This window comes from Falco rusticolus, chromosome 15 (assembly GCF_015220075.1).
Source record: "Falco rusticolus isolate bFalRus1 chromosome 15, bFalRus1.pri, whole genome shotgun sequence".
In the NCBI taxonomy this organism is placed as follows: Eukaryota; Metazoa; Chordata; class Aves; order Falconiformes; family Falconidae; genus Falco; species Falco rusticolus.
The window spans coordinates 22,672,110-22,692,707 of NC_051201.1; the positions used below are offsets into that span (position 1 = coordinate 22,672,110).

Consider the following 20,598-nt stretch of genomic DNA (forward strand, 5'->3'; position numbering starts at 1 on the left):
CCGCCTGTGGCACCTGCAGCCCCACACAAGGCTCCTGCTGCAGTGCTTGATGCGGTGCCAGTGGCGACTCAGCTCAGCTCGGCCCCCAGGCACAGCATCCCTGACCAGGCATTACAGCACTGCACCGCCAAAGCAGATTGCCAGAGGCGGGTGGCATGTCAAGAACAGATTTATTTAAAAAGTGACAATCACGTAGTTCATCTCGTGAAGAGCTCAGCGGCACTGGCAGCCTGGGCTTTGCTCCTGCGCTTGCCAGAAGCACGTGGAGTGTCATAAACAGCAGGGAGGCAGGGGCTGGAATGGCAGTGGCCACAGGGTCCCAGGTCTGACCCAGCCAAGAGGTGATGGAGCCAAACACAGCTCCAACAGCAGTGAGGAGGATGTCGGGCAGCTGAGAAATGGCCGAGGTACATCCCAGCCCATGGTGCAGAGCTGCTGAGTCAGGCAAGGGCGGCCCCCTTGGAGGATGCGCGGTTAGAAAACATACAAAACCAAGGTCTCTAGAAAATGGTGATTCTCGCACAATAGAAAATAGATCTGTCTGATTTTGGAAAGCAATTTGGTTTTTAACGTCTAGTGCTGATTGTTCCCCTGCAGCGCAGGAGGGTGATGCCAGCATCTGCGCACGCGCCCGGGGGCTGGTGTGCCTGGAAATCCCAGGAGAAGGCTCGCTCCTGCCCCGCGACCGCATGCGGGCCGAGGTCAGGCCTTCTTCACGTCGTTGTGGTGCTCTTGCCTCAGCGCTCGGGGCAGCTTGGGATTGATGAAGAATCCTTTCAGGAACAAGTCTTGGACAAAATAGGGCAGGTAGCGGTGTATGAAATACATGAGCCCAAGGCCCTGCCCTGGGTAGTAGCGCACAGCTGGGTTGGCAGCCAGGAGCCCGTCCGTGATGCTGTTCACCACTGCGCTGAGGTCCTCCACTGCCACCTTCATGAACTGGATGAACTGGCGGTTGATCTCCTCGACGTAGTCCTCGCCGTAGGCCTGCAGCAGCTCCCGGGGCAGGCTGGCCACCAGCCGCTGCTTCTGCAGGTTCCAGAAGGCAGGGTCGCACGTTGACCCTGCAAGGACGCGGCCCCCCCGTAAGCTGCGTGGCCCCCCTCCTCCAGCCCCCCTGGCATGGGTGCCAGCAGCCCCCAGTCCCCCCCAGCCTCCTGGGAAGGTCCTGCTGAAACCTTGGCAGACTTGTCGTGTGAGAGGCGTGGTGGGAGCACCACAGTGGCTCTTGGGACTGAACCAGAGGTCTCGGACTGTCCCTGCAGTGGAGACAGTGCTACCACTAACATGGCAGAGGAGCTACTGGCAGGGCTCGATCCTGACCCTGCCTCACCAGCCAGAGCCCAAAGGCCACAGGATGGGCACCGTCCCCAGGAGGTGCCTGGGGATGCTCGGAAGCTGCATCCTGCACCACCAGCTGCTCCTGCCATTGCTCCACCTTTGCCCCCAGGCGTACCTGCCCTTTGCCTGCAGGTGCAGGCAGAAGGCGGGCACAGACCCTCTTACCTGTTTTGTAGTATCCAGGCAGGATGAGGCTGACTTTGACACCCCAAGGCTGGAGCTCACTCCGGAAGGTGTCCATGAGCAGGCTGAGGGCTGCCTTGGAGGCCCCGTAGGCTGCCAGGCAGGGGAAGGGCAGGTCACCTTGCAGGAGCGAAAGGATGAGTGAGTGGGCTCTCAGGCAGGGACCAGGAGGGCTTATGTAGGGCTGTGCTCCCGGCCCCTGCACAAGGAAAGGGCTTAGCTTTTGTTTTGCTGAGAAAGTAACTGGAATTTGCTTCAAAGCAATTGTTTTAAGGGGGGGGGCGGGGCGGGGAAGGCAGCTGCTCTTCCTTCCCCAGCCAGTCAAAGCTGGGGGTTGTCATTCCCACTGGGGGCACAAGACAGCTTCCCTGGGGTTGCCCACCCTGCCTGCCCCCAGGATGCACATACAGCCCCATGGCTCCCCATCTCTTGAGTGCCTGCTGCAGGGCCCAGCGATGCCACTGGCTCATCCCAGGGTGCCTGGTGGCAGTCTGATGCAGCTGGCGGGGGAAGCGGAGGTGCTCAGTGGGGTGGGAGCCACACCGCACCATGGGGATGCTGGACCCACAGCCGAGCTGGGGGTGCCAGGGGTCTGGCAGGCCATGCTGAAGGCAGGCTGCTCACCTGCAGGGCTGCTCACGGTGACGATGCGGCCACCGGTGGAGCGCAGCAGGGGCAGCAGTCCCTTGGTGAGCTCCAGCGAGCCGAAGAAGTTCACCTCCATGCAGGTGCGAAACCTGCCCAGCGGCGAGAGCTCGGCATCGGCAATGGTGTCGTTGAAGCCAGCATTGTTCACCAGGCCCCAGAGCCCTGTGGGAATGGAATGCTTGAAGAAGGGACCTGAATGGGGGACCCCCACCCTGGGGATCCCAGCTGCTCCCTGGCTCATGGGGGTCCCGCAAAGGAATTTTGGTGTGCCCTGAGACAAGCCCTGTTAGCAGAGGCTGTTGGTGTGGGTGGCCGCAGGGATGCAGCCCACAGCAGGGAGCACATGGAGACTTGGCACTGCCACACTAGTTGCAAGCTGAGGTCCTGGGGAGCTGTGTGGGGTCCCCAGGGGGTACTACCTGTGCTGTTGGTGTTGGCCTGGATGTGTTGCAGGACACGCTGGATGTCTTCTGGCTTGGTCAGGTCCATCTGCAGCAGCGTCAGCCTCGGCGAGCAGCTCTTGCGGAGCTCCTGGGCACCGGGACCCTGCGGGTCCAGTACACTGGCAAACACTTGAAAGCCCAGGGCATCCAGGTGCCGTGCTGTCGCCTGCCCAAAGCCCGAGTCACAGCCTGCAAGAGCCAAGAGGAGCCCTGCAGTGCCCGGTGACAGCCCCAGCCCTCAGGGATCCCCCTAGCTCTGCCTCTCCATCCCCAGGGACCAAACACCCCCTGACATTGGTCCCCCACCTCGGGACCACCCTTGCCTCATCACACAGCTCCAGCTCCCATCCTGCTGGAGACATGACCTTGCCTTGGAGCATTCACAGGTCATGGAGCTGCTGTTTTCTCTCTGTCACACACGCAGGAAGAAAACACTCTTATCTGCAACCTCATCACCCCGAGTGCCTCTGATGCGAGGCACAGGTAAAACCACCAGCACAGCAAGTCACAAGGACAGCCAAGAGCCCTGCCACGATGTGGAGCGGGAGCCATCAACCCCCAAAATAGCCTCCAAAAGCTCCATCGGGCACCATTTGGAGCTGGCACAAGGCTCCGTGGGAGATGACGCCTTTCCCCAAATGTTTGCTGCCTCCCAAAAATGGTGGGCAAGAAGCACAGCAACCCCTTGCCTGGCTGAAGTACTAAGGAGATTAAAAAGGGAGAGAAGGAAAAGAAGGATCCTGGTCTGCTCCTGTCACCCGCATCCTTCAAGGGAGCATCCAGCTGGGCTGTCCCGCCCAGGAAAGCACTGGGTGCTGCCATGCATGGTCCCAGCCTCCTCTCCTCTATCTCGGCTCACCCACAAAGCCACTGCTGAGGTGGCTGGGGGACGGCCCGGGCAGGAGCCAGGTGTTGTGGACCACAGCAGCCAGGATGCAAACAAACAGCAGTGGCAAGGTACAGCTTGTTCCTGGGGCTGCCGGCAGCACCGCACCGATAGCTCCAGGGAGCCCACGTCACTGCGGCTGCCCAGGCACATTAACCATTAACAGGGGAGCGCTGCAGGGACAGCCCCATCACCCCTGCACCCTCCGGCCTAGCACCCTTGGGTGCTCCTTAGGACATCCCTGAGAAAGGGCCCTATCCAGCACCTGGAGCCACCCCAGCATGGACACGACAGTGGCCCTGGGCACTGGTACCTGCTCTGCAGGCCCCTAGGAGACCCCAGACCCCTCCCAGCACCTCTCCTGCCTGTGCTGGGGTGGACACGGAGACCAGCTGCCCCCCTCAGCTCCCTGCTCCTGCCCCCTCAGGCCGGGATGGGGGTGCTGCCAGCTCCAACTCTCAGTGCCAGCTAAACCACCCTTGGCTCAGCGTCTGCGCTCTGGTCCCCAGCTCCGCTTTACTTTATTGCTGCATCAGAAATGCAAAAGTCCCTGGCCAGAGGCCAGAGTGATAACACACCCCAGAGGTGCTCCGCTGGCAGGAAGGGGCTGCAGGGACCCCCCCACTTTGTCATGCAACACCCAGCACCCATCATGGGTGCATGCCGGGCTGGCTCAGCATCACTCCTGGCATCCCCCCAGTGCTATAGGGGATGCTGAATGTGCTGTGGGCTGCTGGAGCAGCACATCGACCTCTCCCCTCCCTGGGAACAGGTCGTGCTGCCAACAGCCAGCCAGATAAGGTGCATTTCACCTTTCCCAACACAGCAGGAGAAAACTGCAATAAAGATAAGGTTTAAAAATAAAAGTGCTTGTGGCCACAGCCTCACCATGCCGCAGCCAGTGCCCTGCACACTGTCACCGCCAGGACAGAGTTACCTGCACTGCTCCCACCCCAGCCAGCAAGAAAAGCTTCCAGTCCGAACACAAAGCTGTGTCTCACCTCCTGAGCCTCAAAACACTGGGAAACTTCCCAAAAACCCAAGAGACACAGGTTTGCTGGCTTGTTTCAGGCAAGCCTGGCAAGGAGGGAGCAAACACAGCCGCATGCCATCCAAGCCAGCCAGGGTTTGTTTTGCCTTAGAGGAGTGGGACTGTCAGAGGATTTGTTTCGGAAGTTTTAATTTATTCACACACATACACACAAAAACACCCAACAAAAAACAACCTGCCTGGGAGGCTGGCGGGAGGCCCAGGGCCAGGAGGCAAGGATGTTCTGGTGTTATTTAAGGTCTCCAGCACTGCTCAGCTTCCTGGCTGCTATGCTCAGGCATGGCCAAGAGTGCAGGGAGGGACAATAAAACCTCTGGGGCCATAGCACGTGGCCCCAAAGCACAGCAGCTTGCCCAGGGCCATGCTCATTCCCCGTGGCTACCAGCACACAAGCCATCGGCACTGCCGGGGCTGGCGTGGGACCCGCCACCGCTGGCTCGGCCCCACCGGGAGTGCTGGAGCCGGTCAGTCTGTGCGGCCCCGGCGAGGCTGGCCCTGGGCGTGCTGCCCTCCGAGGATGACGAGGAGATGCTGGCGCCAGCTCCCCCCGCCCTGGCTCCCTGCTTGCCAACCAGTTCTGCATCCGTGCCGGCAGAAGGGACCGCGGTCGGACCGAGCACAGGAGAAGCCCAGCATAGGGAGCACGGTAGAGGAGGGCAGGCAGCTTGAAGCCCCCCATTGTGTCCCCCCATGGGTCCCAGGCCAACAGCCAGAGGTTTCTGCTGCAGCAGGAGCAGCACCCGAGCCCAGGCTGCAAAATCTGGCAGAGCTCCACAGTCTCAGCAAGCGGGGGCAAATGCCCGCTCTGGGGGCCGGCTGGCCTTTTGCCGGAGCAGCAGGTCAGCAGCAATTTCTGGGGACTCTACAAAAGCTCCAGCCACTGCACCGGCTCCCCCAGGAGCAGAGCATGCCGGCTGCCACCGGGATTTCGACACACTGAGCCCTGGCTTTACCTGTCTTGAGCAAGCAGAGAGGTTTGGCCTCCAGCATCACCACTGGGGTGCCCTCCCACCCACTCAGGGAGGACAAAGACGACCAACCATGCAGCACTGTGTGCTCACCGCCCGGAGATGCCCCTCGCCGGTGAAAGCAGAGCTCACACGGCGCTGGCTGAAACCACAGTCCCGATTTGGTGCGGACACATTTCTTTCGGGTGAGTCGGGCGTGGCACGGCGCTGGCTTTTTGCTATCTCAGGTATTCACCCTGCTCCTGCAGCCATGCACGGACACATGCTCAAAATCAATGCTGCAGTTTGCTGAGCGGAGCTACCGTCCAGGAGCTGCCAAACCACAAGCACCCCCTGCCCCCGTGCCCACCATCAGCACAGTACCTGAGGGAGGGCTGGTGGCACAGGTCCACAGTGCTCACCCCGATGCAACGCTTCCCCACCTGAGCTGTGAATCCTCACCCCCAAGCTGTGTACCTTCGCATGCCTGAACCACAAGCTATGTACATCTGCATCCCTGAGCCATGTACAAAGGGAGAAGAGCAGCACAGACCTGCAAAACCTCAGCAGGCAGAAGCACAGCTTGGCTGAAGAAGCCCTGTGCAGCTGCGCAGAGCCCTGAGCACAGTGGCAGCTCCCCAGAAGCTGTTCCCTCCAGGGCCACCCCAGCCTGGGATCCCAGCATGGAAGCTGGTGAGGGATTGCCCCAGGACTGAGCTCCCTCAGGGTTAGTCCTGGCAGCGTGAGCGGCAGCATCCCCAGGGGCTGCTCCCCAGGCACGCAGCGAGGGCAGGCAGCAGGGCATCCCTCAAGGATGTTCCATCTTCCACCAAGCCTGGAGGCAGCTGGGTGCTTGCCACTGGGTTGGGCACCCAGAGCAGCATCACTTCCTCCCCAGCTCTGCAGGCCATCACCTGGGTGCCCCATGTGCCCCTCACAGCCCTGCCACTGCTCCCCAAATCCCAGGACATCAACCTCACCTCTCTCACCACACAGAGCTTTTGAGCTATGTGTTCCACCACTCTGAGATGCCTCACCAAGATGGAGCTGTCACCATTGTCACCAGCCTCCCAGCCCTGAGATGGCGCTGGGCTGAAGGACCCGTCAGTGGAGGGGAGCCGAGGCGCCAAGGCCAAGCGGATTAACAGGCTGAGCTGCTTGTTTCCATAGGCTCAAGCTCAAATCCTGCCTGGGATGCCAAGCTAAACACGGCCTTCTGGCCCCAGCAGGATTTGCCGCTGCCACCTCAGATCCAGCTCCTCCAGGCACAGGATGGGGTTGAGTCTGGCTGCGCTGCAGGGACACTCAGCTGGGCATCTGGGGGGCATGGCAGGGACTGATCCTGGCTTCATCCTGGCAGCACCATGGGGACCTCATGGATGATGTGGCACTGAGCAGTGAGGCCAGAGCAGTATGCAGCAGGGATGGTGCCACTGGAAGGGATGGGGCTCCCCAAAAGGGACTTGGGGAGGGGGTCCCTGCACAGGGCAGGTCCAGGCAGGACAAAGCACCCAGCAAAAGCCCACAGGGGAAGAGCAGAGCCCTGCGGCCAACCTCCTGGATGCCGTGCACGTTTGGAGTGAGGAGCGATAAAGGGGTGATGTCAGCCCCAGGCAAGAGGGAACAAATTCTTGGCAGGGCACTGGGGAGGGTGGGGACAGCAGGAGCACCTGTGCCCACGGCAGCTGAGCTGCCACAGCTGCCCACTGGGTCCAGCCCCCCCAGGAGCCACCTGCCCACAGCCGAGGTCCTGCCAGGCCAGCAGGGCCAGCAGCAGCCCCCCACCCCACTGCAGCCGGTGGCATCACCATCAACAGGAAACCACACCCCTGCTGGTGGCTCACAGGGCAGCATGCCACACTGGCAGTGAGTGTCCCTGCTCCCCATGGAGCCCCCCAGGAGCAGCCCCCATGCCCTGGTACTGGTGGATGGGGCCAGGGTGGCAGCAGCCCTGTGATGCTGCTGCAGGTCCTCCGCACCCAGTTTTGCATTATTAATTTGTAATAACTAATTAATATATATTACATACAATAATTAAATTGCATTAAACCCAGGGAGATGCCTTCAGGGATGAGCCAAATCCCATCCCCAAATCCCCAGCAAGGGGACAACATGCAAGCCCCACCCCCCCTACCACAAACGGCCTGGGTGGACATCCCTGCAAAGCCTTACCCCCCTTCCCCAGGCAGGACCCGAGCCAAAGGGAGCATGTGCTGCTCCCCACTCCCCAGGACACCCCCCCACCCCCCCTAGTGCAGCCAGCGTAGGCAGCCAGAGGGAAATTACGAGCCAGGGTGCTGACAGCTCCTGCAGCCCAGGATGAAGTGCCACATCTGTATCCCTCCAGCAGGTCCTAAGGGTCAGGGCAGGGGCCAGGCAGACCCTCAGCCCCCCAGGGAGGCCCGTAGACCACAGCAGAAGGCAGAGCTGGGGATGCCCATCACTGCAGGGGTACAGGGGTGACACACACACCACACACCCCACCACACCAGGGACAACAGCCAGATGGTATGAATTACAACGGATTAGCTGAGTGTTTCTGAAGCCTCACACACCATCACCTCCACCTGGGGAGGCATCTTTCACTTAACAAACCAAAGAGAAATGGGAAAACCTGATTTTCTGCCTAGACAACCCAAAGCAGCTGGGCCGAGATGACAAGGAGCCCTGAGGCCGGTGTGGATACACTCCTGAATTAAAGCCCATTTTTCAGGAGCAGGCACTGGTGCATCAGTATTGAGCACCCCAACAGCACAAAAGCAGCCACAGAATAAATCAGTGTCGGGAGCCACAGCCCTCCCTGTCACTACAAGCCACGCAGACGCCTTATCCCTCCCCACCAAAGCCGAGGGCAGCAGATGCTGCTCACCACCAGTGGGGCTGACAAAGCCAGAAGCTTGTTACATCGCACATGGCAGAAATGAGCTCAGCCACCTTCCCCTGCACAAGGCCAGTGCCTGGCGAGGTGCTGGAGATCAGGATCCATCCAGAAGCTTGCAGTCAGCCTTGGCACAGGCTTTAAGCTCTCAGGAGGGCAGCCTGGCACCCAGACCTGCTGAGCTCAGCCTAAGGGCTTGCACCAGCAGGGTCAGCAGATGCAAAAGCACCAGAGATTTCCTCAGATGGAGCAGCAAGTGCAGGAGAGCCCGGCAGATAACCCAGCCCTGACACAACAGGGGTGCTGCTGGCAAGGACTGAGCCAGGGCTTGCAAACAGGCAGGGTGGAGGAAGTGCCTCTCCTCCCAGCAACGCTGTGGTGCTTCAGGTTTCACAGAAAAAGGGCACAGGAATTTCCTAGAAGCAGCCGCTCACCGCATCCCCGGGGCTGGACGGCATCTTCCAGCAGCCACTGTCTCCACTGAGGGGAGATCCTCTCTTCAAAAGGAGCAGCTGGACTCTCATGGTCAAGGATTTGAGTGTCCTGTGGGCAGGGATGAGCAGGAGGCAGCAGCCAGGACATTGCCTGCAAAAGGGTGCAGCCCATACATCAGGGCTAATCGGGGATGGATGGATGTCTGCTGAGAAGAGGAAGTTGTGAAGAGCTGCGGTGATAACCGGGTTAATAATCACCTTCAGAGGGAACACGGTGAACCGGGAACATGGAGCTGGCGAGCTGCAAAAGCCATCCATCAGCAAGAGCTGTTGCTGGGAAGGACACCCATGGCCCAGGGACAGCTTGGCCAGATCAGTGCCAATGCCAAACTGGCACTGGTGACACATTTGCCTGGGCTCTTAGGGAGAGGCCGGGTGGGAATCAGGCTGGGAAGCTGGAAAGCTCCACCAGCCACAGCTGGGATGTGGCACTGAAGATGCTCTGGGGAACGAGGTGGTGGGAGCAAAGCCACAGCTGGGCACCTGCTGGGAAGCACCCCCAGGCCACACAAGGGCTCCCCAGGGACCCCCAGCAGGCTGGGGAAACACCAGCCAAGACCCTTATCTATCTCACATGATACTGCATCAGTCCCCAGGAGCCAGCAAGGAGAGGTGGAAGGTCGTGCCTAAGGTCTGCTACAGGCAGGGCTAAGCCATCCGCAAGCAGCAGAAGGGAAGACCAGATCTTCTATGTGGACCACCATTAGCCATCCACACCCCAGGACATCGCACAGAAGGTATCTCTAGCCAGCACAGCAAAGCACCGCAGCCACCACAGGACTGGGAGAGCCTCTGGCCATGTGGTGGGTTGGGTGAGCCACGGAAGGACCCTGAACTGCCACCCAAGACTGGGTGCCACTCCACCCACCGCACCATGGAGGTGGACAAGGCACACAGGGCTGGGACAGGCAGCGTCAGCAGGGACAGAGCCAGGCTGGGGCAGCGCTGACCAAAGCAGTCACTCCCAAGCAAGCCCAGGGGATCACCACATTAAGCAGCTCAGAGCTTGCAGCACCACAACAAAACTACAGCTGTTTGAATGGAGTCTTATCAGCTCTGGGGTATTTTGGTGATGATATTCCACTTTGCTTATCAGGTGCCATCCCATCACTCCCCCTGTCACAAGAATAAAGTCTCACCACATGCCACAAGTTCAGGCAAGCAGAAAAATGGGTGCAAGCCCTGCCCATCTCCATATCAAGATGGTCTCTGCAGTTGCACCAACTATCTTTTCTGTTGCAGCTTCCTGATCCACCTAGAGCTCAGGTTTGTGTTTTGGGGGGTTTATTTTTTAGCAACTGAGCGAGCACCAATTGCACTTCAGCCAAGACAGCCTTTGAAATAGCCACTTAGGCCCCCAGGCTAAGATCCCTACCCCATGGCCACCTCAAGCCACACCAGCCCCTTCTGCACCTGATTTAAGTTGTCCCCTCCTCACCCTCCACTTGCAGCTCATCAGAGTTTGAGGATCACAAGACTAATCTGGCACATTTTACCGGAACACAAGCAAGTAGCCCTCCAGGCTGATGTGCTTGGACATAGTCGTGCCGAGCCAGGCTGAACAGTGATGCACAGGGCAGCACCCACACATGCCAACTGGCTTGGGACAGCACAGGCAAAGCCCAGCACACCAGCTGAAGCATGGACAGGAGTCACCACAGGACAGCTGCACACCCCAGTTACCCACCTGGTAACTGGGACCCTGGGAAGGAACAAGCATTGGTCACAGTGTCATTGGCAGGGTCATGAGAAGCAGATGTGCACAGCATGAGGTTTATGCCAAATGTATGGCCACCAGAGTGGTGAAACGGGGTAGAGAGGGATCACAAATCTGTTCAAGGGTACGTCTGGTGGAAGCTGAGACACACAACGTTAGAAGATCACCACCAGGAGAAACAGAGGGAGGCTTGAAAGCAGCAGCCAGCCATTCAAAGCCCTTGGGCAGGTACCTCCTCCAGGACCTCAGCTCACCAGCCCATCCCTCCTCTCCATCCCCAGCCTGCCTGGGGAGCACCCACCGTCTGGCTCCCCAGGGTCACCCACCCAGCAAGAGGCTGTGCCACCACAAAGCCTGTAAAGCCAAAAACTGCTTTTCAAGATTACAGCCTTAGAGACAGCAAATCCCAGGACAGCACCACATGCAATGGCGAAGCCAGCTCCCAACAGGGAAGCTGATAAAGCTCAGGGGCTGGCAGCTCTCCAGGGGAGAAGGAAGCATAAGTGGTATGCTGCCTGTGAAGCACAGAGGCTGGGACAGAAGAACGGGGATTGGAGACTGTGGATGGACCGTAGCAGTCAGGGGGAACCGGAGGACGTAACAGGCATGTGCTGCGCAAGGTTAACAACAAAAAGTCCCAAACTATACCTATGGCAACACACTGACAGCATGAGGGCAACGGTCTTGGACACTTTCCACCTTGCAGGCTCTACAGCAGTCTCTCAGATCTGACACTGCAGGAGGGACATCAAGAGGTGAAGAGGTATGAAAGCCCTGTAGCCTCCTGCACAGGTCAGCTGGGCAAGCAGAGGTCCTCCCCCAGCTGGGGTTTTGGACCAGCACTGAAAGACAGCTGTAGGGAGAAGGGAAATACTTGCCCAGGCTTGGTGGAGGCACCTTAAATACAGCTCCCCACCCCATTCCCCCTCCAGTAAAAGCCTGGCTGGGCAAGTCCACCACCCCCATGCTACCAGTAGTAAAAGCAGCACGGCTCCTCTGAAACCAGATCCTGGCTTAAGGGGAGCTAGACTCAACAGTGGGTAACACAATCCCAGACCTCATTAAAGATGTGCTGTTCATTGGACTAGAGGGCAGCAACTGCCTACACTTCTCCCGAAGCATCCGTTCCCATCTGACAATCTCATTTCTGCAGGGAAGTCTCTGCTTTGTTGCTCTCATGTCCCCGCATAACCCCGGGTGCTAATCAAGCCAGCTTGGGTTTCTCTATCAACTCTGTTCTCCCACAGCATGCAACTTTACATGCTTTTCCTTCTAATTAGCTGTGCTCATCATTTTTGGTTAACGGTGCTAAAAAAACACCCCAAAGAGCCTGTGTCCTTCGCAGGCTTTGAAAGTGCTTATTTATTAAATAAGTGAGAAAGCTGACTGTATGTATCTACACGTCTGCGGTGATCAGGGGCAGTTATCTATTTCTGAAGAAACCTAGTGAGGGGAAGGTGACTCTGAAGTCTGTGGAGGGCTGCTGACAACGTCAGGGAGAGCTTCAGCCCTGCAAAGAGAGGCAGAGAAAGCAGGTTTCCTCCGCTGCTCCCAGAAACCAGCAGCAAACCTTATAACTAGAGTTAAATGTTGCTTTTTTCCTCCCTTAAATACGCAAGGTATCGCTTTACACCAGGGTTCCAGTTTGAGTGTTTGGTTTTGGTCCTGTCCCTGCCTCAGATTGGAAGAGCAGTTGTCTCTGCTGTTAATTTTTAATAGATCCTGGAAAACAGCAATTCCTGAGAGCAAGCCGATTTTCAGCCTCCATTTAACCTGGGGAAGGCCACAGGTATCTCGGAGCTGACGCACTGGCTCCAGCAGCAGGGTGGAAGTTGCCTGTGGGAGCTGTGGTGTCTTTACATGAAGCTTTGTTTATCATGAGGCTGCTGGAAGGCTCAGCACCACATGCAGGCTGCAAGCACGCCGTGCTGGTGCTCTAGCCCTGCTGGTGCTCTAGCCGTGCCCTGGAGCAGAAGTGTCTATCCTGGATTACTCGACAGCCCTGAAGTCTCAGCCTCCTGACATCTCTTAATGACCCAGTTCAGCTGGAAAATGTGTCTAAGACAACATCAAATTCTGGACAGGAGTGATGCTGTTTTACAGAGGAAAGCAATTCACCTTCGTGGCAGAACAGCGAGAGTCCTGACATCTGGATTGAATCATTTCACCCTGCTGCAGTCACCAGATGCTTCAACATCTGTTGAGTCCATGGGAAACTAAGCTCCACTCGACCATGATCAAGTTGCAAAACCTCTGTTAACCTTGAACACAATCTGAATCTCTGCCCCATTTCAGATTGTTAATGGGGCATGCAATTGTAACAAGAGAGCCTCACCAGGAAAACTGACTTTCCCTGCAGCGAGGAAGGGGAAGGGAGGAGAACATGGCAGGTTTGGCTCTGGAACAGCCTGACCTGCCAACCGGTTTTGTTCACAAAGATGATTTGTTGAGGAAACAGACCGGTCTGCAGGTGCCTCCTGGCTTTGCAGGCTATACCAGGGAGGAACAAGGATGCGAGACCCCCAGATTTCCTCCCCCAGGCAGCCACCCTATGGGTTTGGGTTATTTCAGAGCTGTGTAATTCAGGTGCAACCTTCACAGGCAGAGCAACAATTCACCGTTTTCAACTTCTCATCCAAGCTGAAGAATCAGTACCTTGCAACTCAACTCGTACCTTCCCTCTGCTCTGGCAGAACCCTGCAGGCAGGACCTACAGGCTGGTTTGCATTTGGTCCTTCTCAAGGATCTGTAGTAAATTGGGTAATTGGCTATTGCCTGAAAAACGACCCCCAAGCAGTCACACACCACAGAGCTACACAACAGCAAGGGGCTCACAACCACCCCAGCTGCACAGCAGAGCCCCGGGATGTTCACAGCCATCCTTCCACCACTTCCAGACACTAAACCCAGCTGTACTGGGCAGTTTCTGTGGACTCACCCAATTTCACAGACATCCACAGGGACCAAAGGATGATCAAGGCTCACATCTAAATTAAGTCAGGTCAAAACCAACCTGGCATGAAGTGCTGTCAGCTTGGACCTAGAGAGGCAGAGAAATGGCAGTTCATTCACCTCCCTCCAAGGCTGCTCTCGCAGACCATCACCTTTGCACAGGCTACAGAGGCTGGACTGCTTTTTGTAACGACTCCTGATAGGAAGGAGCTAGGGGATACAAGAAAACACCCCTCCTCTTTGCTCACACAGCTCAGGGGAGTCCAAGGCACCTAAGCACACCCAAGAGCACCATTTTCAGATGTAGGAAGGGGCGCACACACAGAAGCCAGCTGCCTGATGCTTGGAGCAAGGCTGCTCCCAGTGAGCAACCAGCACATGTCTGCACCGCTGGCCCACAGGTACCCACCAACAGCATAAGCACCCCGGGGCGCCCTGACCACACACCGGTGGCAAGGGATGCCAGGTACCAGCTACCTTGCAGCTTGCTGGTGTGGGATCAGCCCCTGTACGCAGCCTGCCCCCACTCCACGTGTCCCAGGGTCCCTGCAGCTCCCCACGCTTGGCCAAAGCCTGTGCCAGACCATGGGCTTGTCTTCAAGGCAGGTTTGGGCTCACAGGCAAGCTCAGGACAGCACGTCGAGGGCAGCGTGGAGATGGCTGCTGTCCCCCTCCCAGCCCAGGGCTGGAGCAGCTGATCTCTGCTCCCCTCCTCATCCTGCCAGTCCTCCTGGGGCTGACCTCTCCCAGCCCAGCTGCACAGAAGGGCATTCTCCTCACTGCAAACAACTGTGACCTCCCCTAGGAAGGCAGGATTAACGCTTTCCTCACTCCCTGCCAGGCTGCATACACTGGAGCAGCACTCCTGGAGGAGCCAGACAATTGGGATGCAGAGCAAGAGCCCCAAGGCCACAGCCATGGATAAATATAGCACCACAGGGACTAGCCACCTACTTTGCTAACCCAGGGGATGCACCAGGGAGACCACAGCATTCCTCACTCCTCACCAGCAGCAGGCAGCTGCCCATCCCTGCTCCAGCCAAACCCCAGCCCCATGTGCAACACCTGAAATGCAAACCCACAACAGATGGGAAACACCGTAACTTTCTAGTCCCTGCTGCTACTGCAGGGTCAGCAGCTTTGATCTGCAGCAGCTCCACATCTGCTCTGCTACTTTCCCACCGAGCTGCATAGTTAGTTTTCCATCAACCCCTCCCATAAACTAAGTTTTGATTAGCCAGCGATGTCCAGACCAGCACATGAGGCTGGAGCATCACATGCAGAGCTCAGCTTGGGGTTGTTCCCAGGGGTCATGGGAGAGCGGGCAGCTGGAAGACCTGGGACACCTCAGCCAGGAGATACAACAGCACCACAGCCACATTCCCTTGCTCCAGGTAAGCATCACTGAACCCGTGCAACTCCCTGCTGCAGGATTAAGCCAGTGATCAAGGAGCATATATAAGAGGAAACAATGCCCAAAGCTTTTCAGGCTGGGACCTGCGCCGCTCCACTGCAGCCATCGGGAGGGGACTGTGTTGCATTTCTTAGTTGGCCTGCAGGGTCCAGCGTTACACTCAGCGTGGCAGGAGCCCTGTCCCTGACCTCGCACACCTTCACCGATACCCAGCACCCAACTCCACACTTCTCCCTCTGCTGTGTTTTGCTTCCCACGGGCAAGAAGAGGAAGGCCAGGCTGCCTTTCTCCAGGAGCTCACCCCTGCATTGATCCTCCCTGGCTGCTCCCACAGGAGACACCAACAGCAACTCAATACCCAGTTGCCAGGAAGTGTCCGGAATTAATCCGCAAAAGAATCAGGCTAATTACTATGCAAATACTCAAGTGAGGGATGCCATCCCAGGCAGAGCAGCCCTCCATCTGCCCCTTGGCAGGCACCTGCTGGAGCAGCAGTAAGGAAACCCTGATCCTGCACCACAGGCTGTGCCTCAAACCTGTAAAACCACAAAGTATTTACAGCCAAGAGCAAACACACCAGAGCTGCAGAGGTGTCACATCAATGCACCAGGGCAAGAACACCTTGTTCCACCCACTGACTCACTAATTATACAGGCAATGCCACAGAGCCAGGGCTGGCCAGACCTGGTGTGCCACAGGGTACCTGCAAGCACGTGGCTGTCAGACATGTCCTCTCCAGGCAGCCCTGCCCCGCTGCAGCTTTGACCTTCACTTCGTTGAATCATTCATTCATCTACTGACTTGCTCCTCCAAGCTTCCTCCTCCTCCGGAGAGGCCTCCCTCCGCTTCCCACTGGTGCCACAGAGCCCTTGAAGCTGGATGGGGGACCCACCTCTCCTTCCCAAGGATGCCCCATCACAAGATCCAGTTTTCTGGGAAACACACAAACCTCCTCCAGCCTGGGAGTCTCCAAGCCAAGGCCAGCCCAGCCGTTCCCATCAGGATGCAGGCTCCCGTCCTTGGGAGAACCACCAAGGTCATGCCCATGGGTTTCCTTCCCCTCTGCATCCACGTGGAGCCCACAGCACCCTCCCAGCAACACCCACGCTGGCTCCAGCACTTCCTCCTCACGCCATGTCTGCTGCCATCATCTCGCAGCAAAGCACCTGCTGACCCCAGCTACCTTCATCATCCTCCAGCCCCACTGCCAGGAGGAAGGAGAGGGGAATGCACTTACATACCAAGGTATCCTAAAGAGATTCAGCCACCAAGCTTAGCTGGGCAAAGCCTGGGAGAGCAGCACATCCCTGCAGAGCCGCCTTCCCCACAGAGGAGCTCTGTGCTGGGCAGCACTTCCCAAGGGTGACCCCACAAAGAGGGGGCACAATCCCACTTGCCCCCCACAGCTCCCAGGACAGGGCTCTGGGTGAAGTGGAGTGCTCGGCCTCACTGTAGCCTGTAGAGATGCCATGAGAAGCTTTTTAGGGAGCAGAACGGCTCCAGGTGGGAGGTGAGGGCAGCCCCTGGGCCAGCCGAGGGGCTCCTGAACCAGCCCCGCCACATCCCATCTGACGTCCCCACTCCTGGAGGAAGCATCACGCTGCAACTCGGGGGCAACACTGGAGTCCTGGAGCCAGGAGGCTGCTCACAGGGACCAAATGCAGCCCCCCACAGCCCCCCTGCTCCGGGGCAGGGGCAAGGGCAGCAACAGCCCGGCCGGTCCTGCCGGGGCTTGGAGCAGGGATGCGCGGGCACGGCCCGGGGGGCCGCCCCGCTCCCCGCCGCCCCCACACCGGGGCCGTCGGGGCGTCGAGGCCGTGCGGCCCCGCACTCACCTGTGACGAGGACGGCTCTGCCCGCCACCGGCAGCAGCCTGCGGGGCGATGCCCGCCACAGCAGCAGGCAGGCGGCGGCGGCGGCCAGGGCGAGCCCCAGGGGCAGCGGCAGGCAGGCGCGGCACAGGCTCTGCAGCCCGGCCAGCAGCGCCAGGGGCAGCACCAGCCCCCGGCCCGGCCCCAGCGCCCGGCGAGCCGCCCGCAGCGCCAGGCTGCCGGCCAAGGCCGCCCACAGCGCGCCGTACGCCCAGCGCTCCAGCCCCGGCTCCATCCCGGGCCCGGCCCCGCCGCTGCCGCCGCGCCCGGCCCCGCCGCGCCCCTTTATAACCGCCCCGGCGGTGGGAAAGGGGCGGGGCCGCGCCCGCCCCCGCCAATGGAAGACGATCGGGCACCGGGCACCGCCGGGACCGAACCGGCTCCCGCACCGGCACCGGGCACCGGCTCCCCGCCGGCTCCTGCACCGGCACCCGCACCGGCTCCGCGCCGGCACCCGCACTGGCCCCGGGCACTGGCTCCTCGCCGGCTCCTGCACCGGCACCCGCACTGGCACCGGGCACCGGTACCCACACCGGCACCCACAGAGGCTCCCCACCGGCTCCCACACCGGCCTTTACCCCAGCTCCCACACTGGCACCGACCCTGGCTACTTACCGCCACCCACACTGGCTCCCTGCTGGCTGCCACACTGGCACCCACACAGGCTCCCCACCGGCACTCACGCTGGCTCCCGGCTGGCTCCCACACCAGCACCCACAAGAGCTCCCTGCCGGCACCCACCCCGGCACCAACACCGGCTTCCACACCGGCACCCACACTAGCTCGCCACCGGCACCCACGATGGCACCAACACTGGCCCCCACACAGGCTCCCACACCGGCACCACACCGGCTCCTTACCAGCACCCGCACTGGCACCAACACCAGCTCCCACACCTGCTCCCACACCAGCACTTACACTGGCTCCCCGCCGGCTCCCCACCAGCACCCACATCAGGTGCTGGCACCCACACCAGCTCCTCACCGGCTGAGCTTGGCTCAGGCCAGTGGCATTGGAGCCCAGTGGGACACTGTGGCGCTGCACCTATGGCTCTGCTGAGCTCAGCTCAGCACGGCTCAGCATGGCTCAGCTCAGCACAGTGCAGCTCAGGATGTCATGCCACCTAGGCAGGCACAGGTCAGCTCAGCTCAACGCAGCTCGGGACACTGTGCCACCTAGGCAGGTGTGACTCAGCTCAGCTCGGGACATGATGTCACCTACGCAGGCACAGCTCAAGTAGGCACAGCTCAGCTTGGCTTGGTTCAGCACAGCTCAAGACACCATGTAATCTAGGTAAGCATAGCTAAGCTCAGCACAGCATAGCTTAGCTCAGCACGGCTCGGCATGGCTCAGCACGGCTCGGCATGGCTCAGCACGGCTCGGCATGGCTCAGCATGACTCAGTTCAGCACAGCTCAGGACGCCATGTCATCAGCAGCCTGCCTCAGCTCAGCACAGCTTAGAACATCATGCCACCTGGGTGAGCACAGCTCAGCTTGGCTCAGCTCAGTTCAGCACGGCTTGACACAGCACAGCTTAGCACAACCTGGCTTGACACAGCACAGTTCGGCTCGGTTCAGCAGGGCTCAGGACATTGTGCCATCTAAGTACACAGCTCATCTCTGCTTGGCTCAGTTCAGTGTGGCTCCGGATGTCATGTCACCTCAGCAGGATCAGCTCGGCTCAGCTCAGCTCAGTTCAGCACAGCTCAGCTTGACACAGCATGGCTCGGCTCAGTCCAGCACGCCTCAGGACATCATACCACCTGGGTAGGTACAGCTCAGCTTGACTCAGCTCGGCTCAGCACAGCTTGACACGGCTTGGTTTGGCCCGGCACGGCTTGGCTCAGTGCCGGTGCCGTGTGGCGCTTCCTGGCAGGCAGCAGTGTTCAGGCCTGCTGTGTGGGAGAGTGAGTCCCCTGCCCACTGCCAGAGCCAGACCCAGTGCCACCAGCACCCACATCCCACTGGGACAGGGGGGGCGCAGGCCACGGCCTCCCCCCAGGGCCACCCCTCCATTGGCATCTCCCCTCACAGGGTGCTGCCCCCAGTACCTGCTTGTCTGCTGGGGGAGCTGGGCCACATGCCCCCCCGGTGCCAGTGGGCAGCCACACTCAGCAATCTTCTGGTGCCCAGAGCAGGCAGGAATGGTGGGAATCCCTGCCCTGCTGCTCCCTGTGATGCGGGGCAATGACCCCTGGGTGATCCCCCACCATTTCGCAGCACCCCGCTGTTTGTTTGCCACCCGGAGTGGGCAGCACGCTGCCAGCCATACCCAGCGTTATTCCGGGGCTGCGGCATGGCGAGCCATGCTGGCGGTCTGGCTCCTGGCTTGCCCTGGCTGCTGCGGCAAGGCTCGAGGCAAGCCCCATCCGGGCACCGGGACCCTGCCGCCTCCGGCGGGTGCCGGCAGGAGCTCCCTGCACTGCCCCGGCTCGGGGGGGCAAAGTCCTCCCCTTTCCAGGTTTATTACATGGGGTAATTGCTGCCACTGGGCTCGCTTTATTAAGCGCCTGCTTTAATATTTCACCAAGCCTCCGTACTTGGTGATCCTTCGTGTGTCCCTGCCGTGGGCCTGACCCTCGGTGCCCTCCGTGTGGAGGGCAAGCAGCTTTTGCTTGCCAGCATCCACACTGCTCCCCGATGCCGGAGGAGCCAGGCTCTGCCAGCTGGGCTGCTGCTGTGCCAGCCACCCCTGCCAGCCACCGCGAGCCCTGCCGTGGTGGTGGCAGTGGCAGCAGATGTCTGTGCCACCCTTCTTGGAAACAGCCCTCCTGGTACCGGTGGAAAACCACATTTCATCAGCAGTGATGGCAGCGCTGCTGAAGTGCAGCGTCAAACAGGCTGGGGTGGTTTTGCCGGGGTGTGGTGGTGGGACCCGGCTGGGTTCGCAGCCTTGCTCTTCCAGGCAGGGGAATGTCGGGAATGCTGGCCAGGTAGAGGAGGAGGGATGTTCCTGACAGCATGGCCGCAGGCTCACCCACAGGAATCCGCTTTCTTGCGGCACTGAGCCACTGACTTCAGTGAAAATGATGGAGGTGACCACAAGGCAGAACCTCGGGGCACTTGGGCTCTGAGGAGAACCCAGTTAAACATTCCCACCTGTCACAGCACCAGGGCTTGAAAAATCCTGTTGGAGAAGGGTTGTTTCCCAAAGCCATGGTCTCCAGGGAGAGCATTCACTGCCGCACAGGCTGTGCCAGAGCTGCCAGGGTGTGCAAGGGAGTGGGGTCAGGGATACGGTGCTTTACGGAGGCAGTCAGGACGTGGAGTCCATACTGACGACAGCGTTTCATGAAGGGTAGATGTGGCCATTCCCAAACTGCAACATGAATTTGTGCATGCCCCTGAGAGCTGACTTGGGTGTCCATCCATCCATCCCTTCCAGAGCTCTTCATGCATGGTCTTGGGATGCCCTTCTTGTGGGACATCCCAGCATGGGCTGTGGATAACCATGATGCGCTCTGTCAGCTGCAGTTAGGGCTTTCCATGGATGCCTTCACCAAGAGGTCCTCTGGGGTGCGACTGGATCACTGGTACCCTTTGATAGCCCTGGCTGTTCCCCAGGTGTCCCCAGAAAGGCTGGCGTGCAGTTAGGGTGACCTTGGGGGCTATTCCCTTGAAGACAGCACCTGGTCTTCTTCATCTTCCCGTTGTTGCTCAACACAGGAGGGTGGGTCCCAGCCGTGCTGTTAGGAAACGCTGGCGATAGCCCCATTACCTTTTGACCTACTTGAGCTCTTCCGTACCCGTTCTGCTAATTACAGCTCATCTT

The 20,598-nt window shown here is 59.4% G+C and overlaps 1 protein-coding gene across 1 annotated transcript; it reads right to left on the reverse strand.

Annotated features, from left to right (window-relative positions):
* Window positions 1-610: 610 nt before the first annotated feature.
* On the reverse strand, window positions 611-17,060 carry HSD11B2 (hydroxysteroid 11-beta dehydrogenase 2). The gene is made up of 5 exons (XM_037409452.1): window positions 16,790-17,060; window positions 2,592-2,804; window positions 2,149-2,334; window positions 1,507-1,644; window positions 611-1,064 (listed from the first exon to the last, which is right to left on the reverse strand). Exons 1-5 carry the CDS (start codon window positions 17,058-17,060, stop codon window positions 703-705), a joined length of 1,170 nt encoding a protein of 389 aa, XP_037265349.1. The 3' UTR covers window positions 611-702.
* Window positions 17,061-20,598: the final 3,538 nt, after the last annotated feature.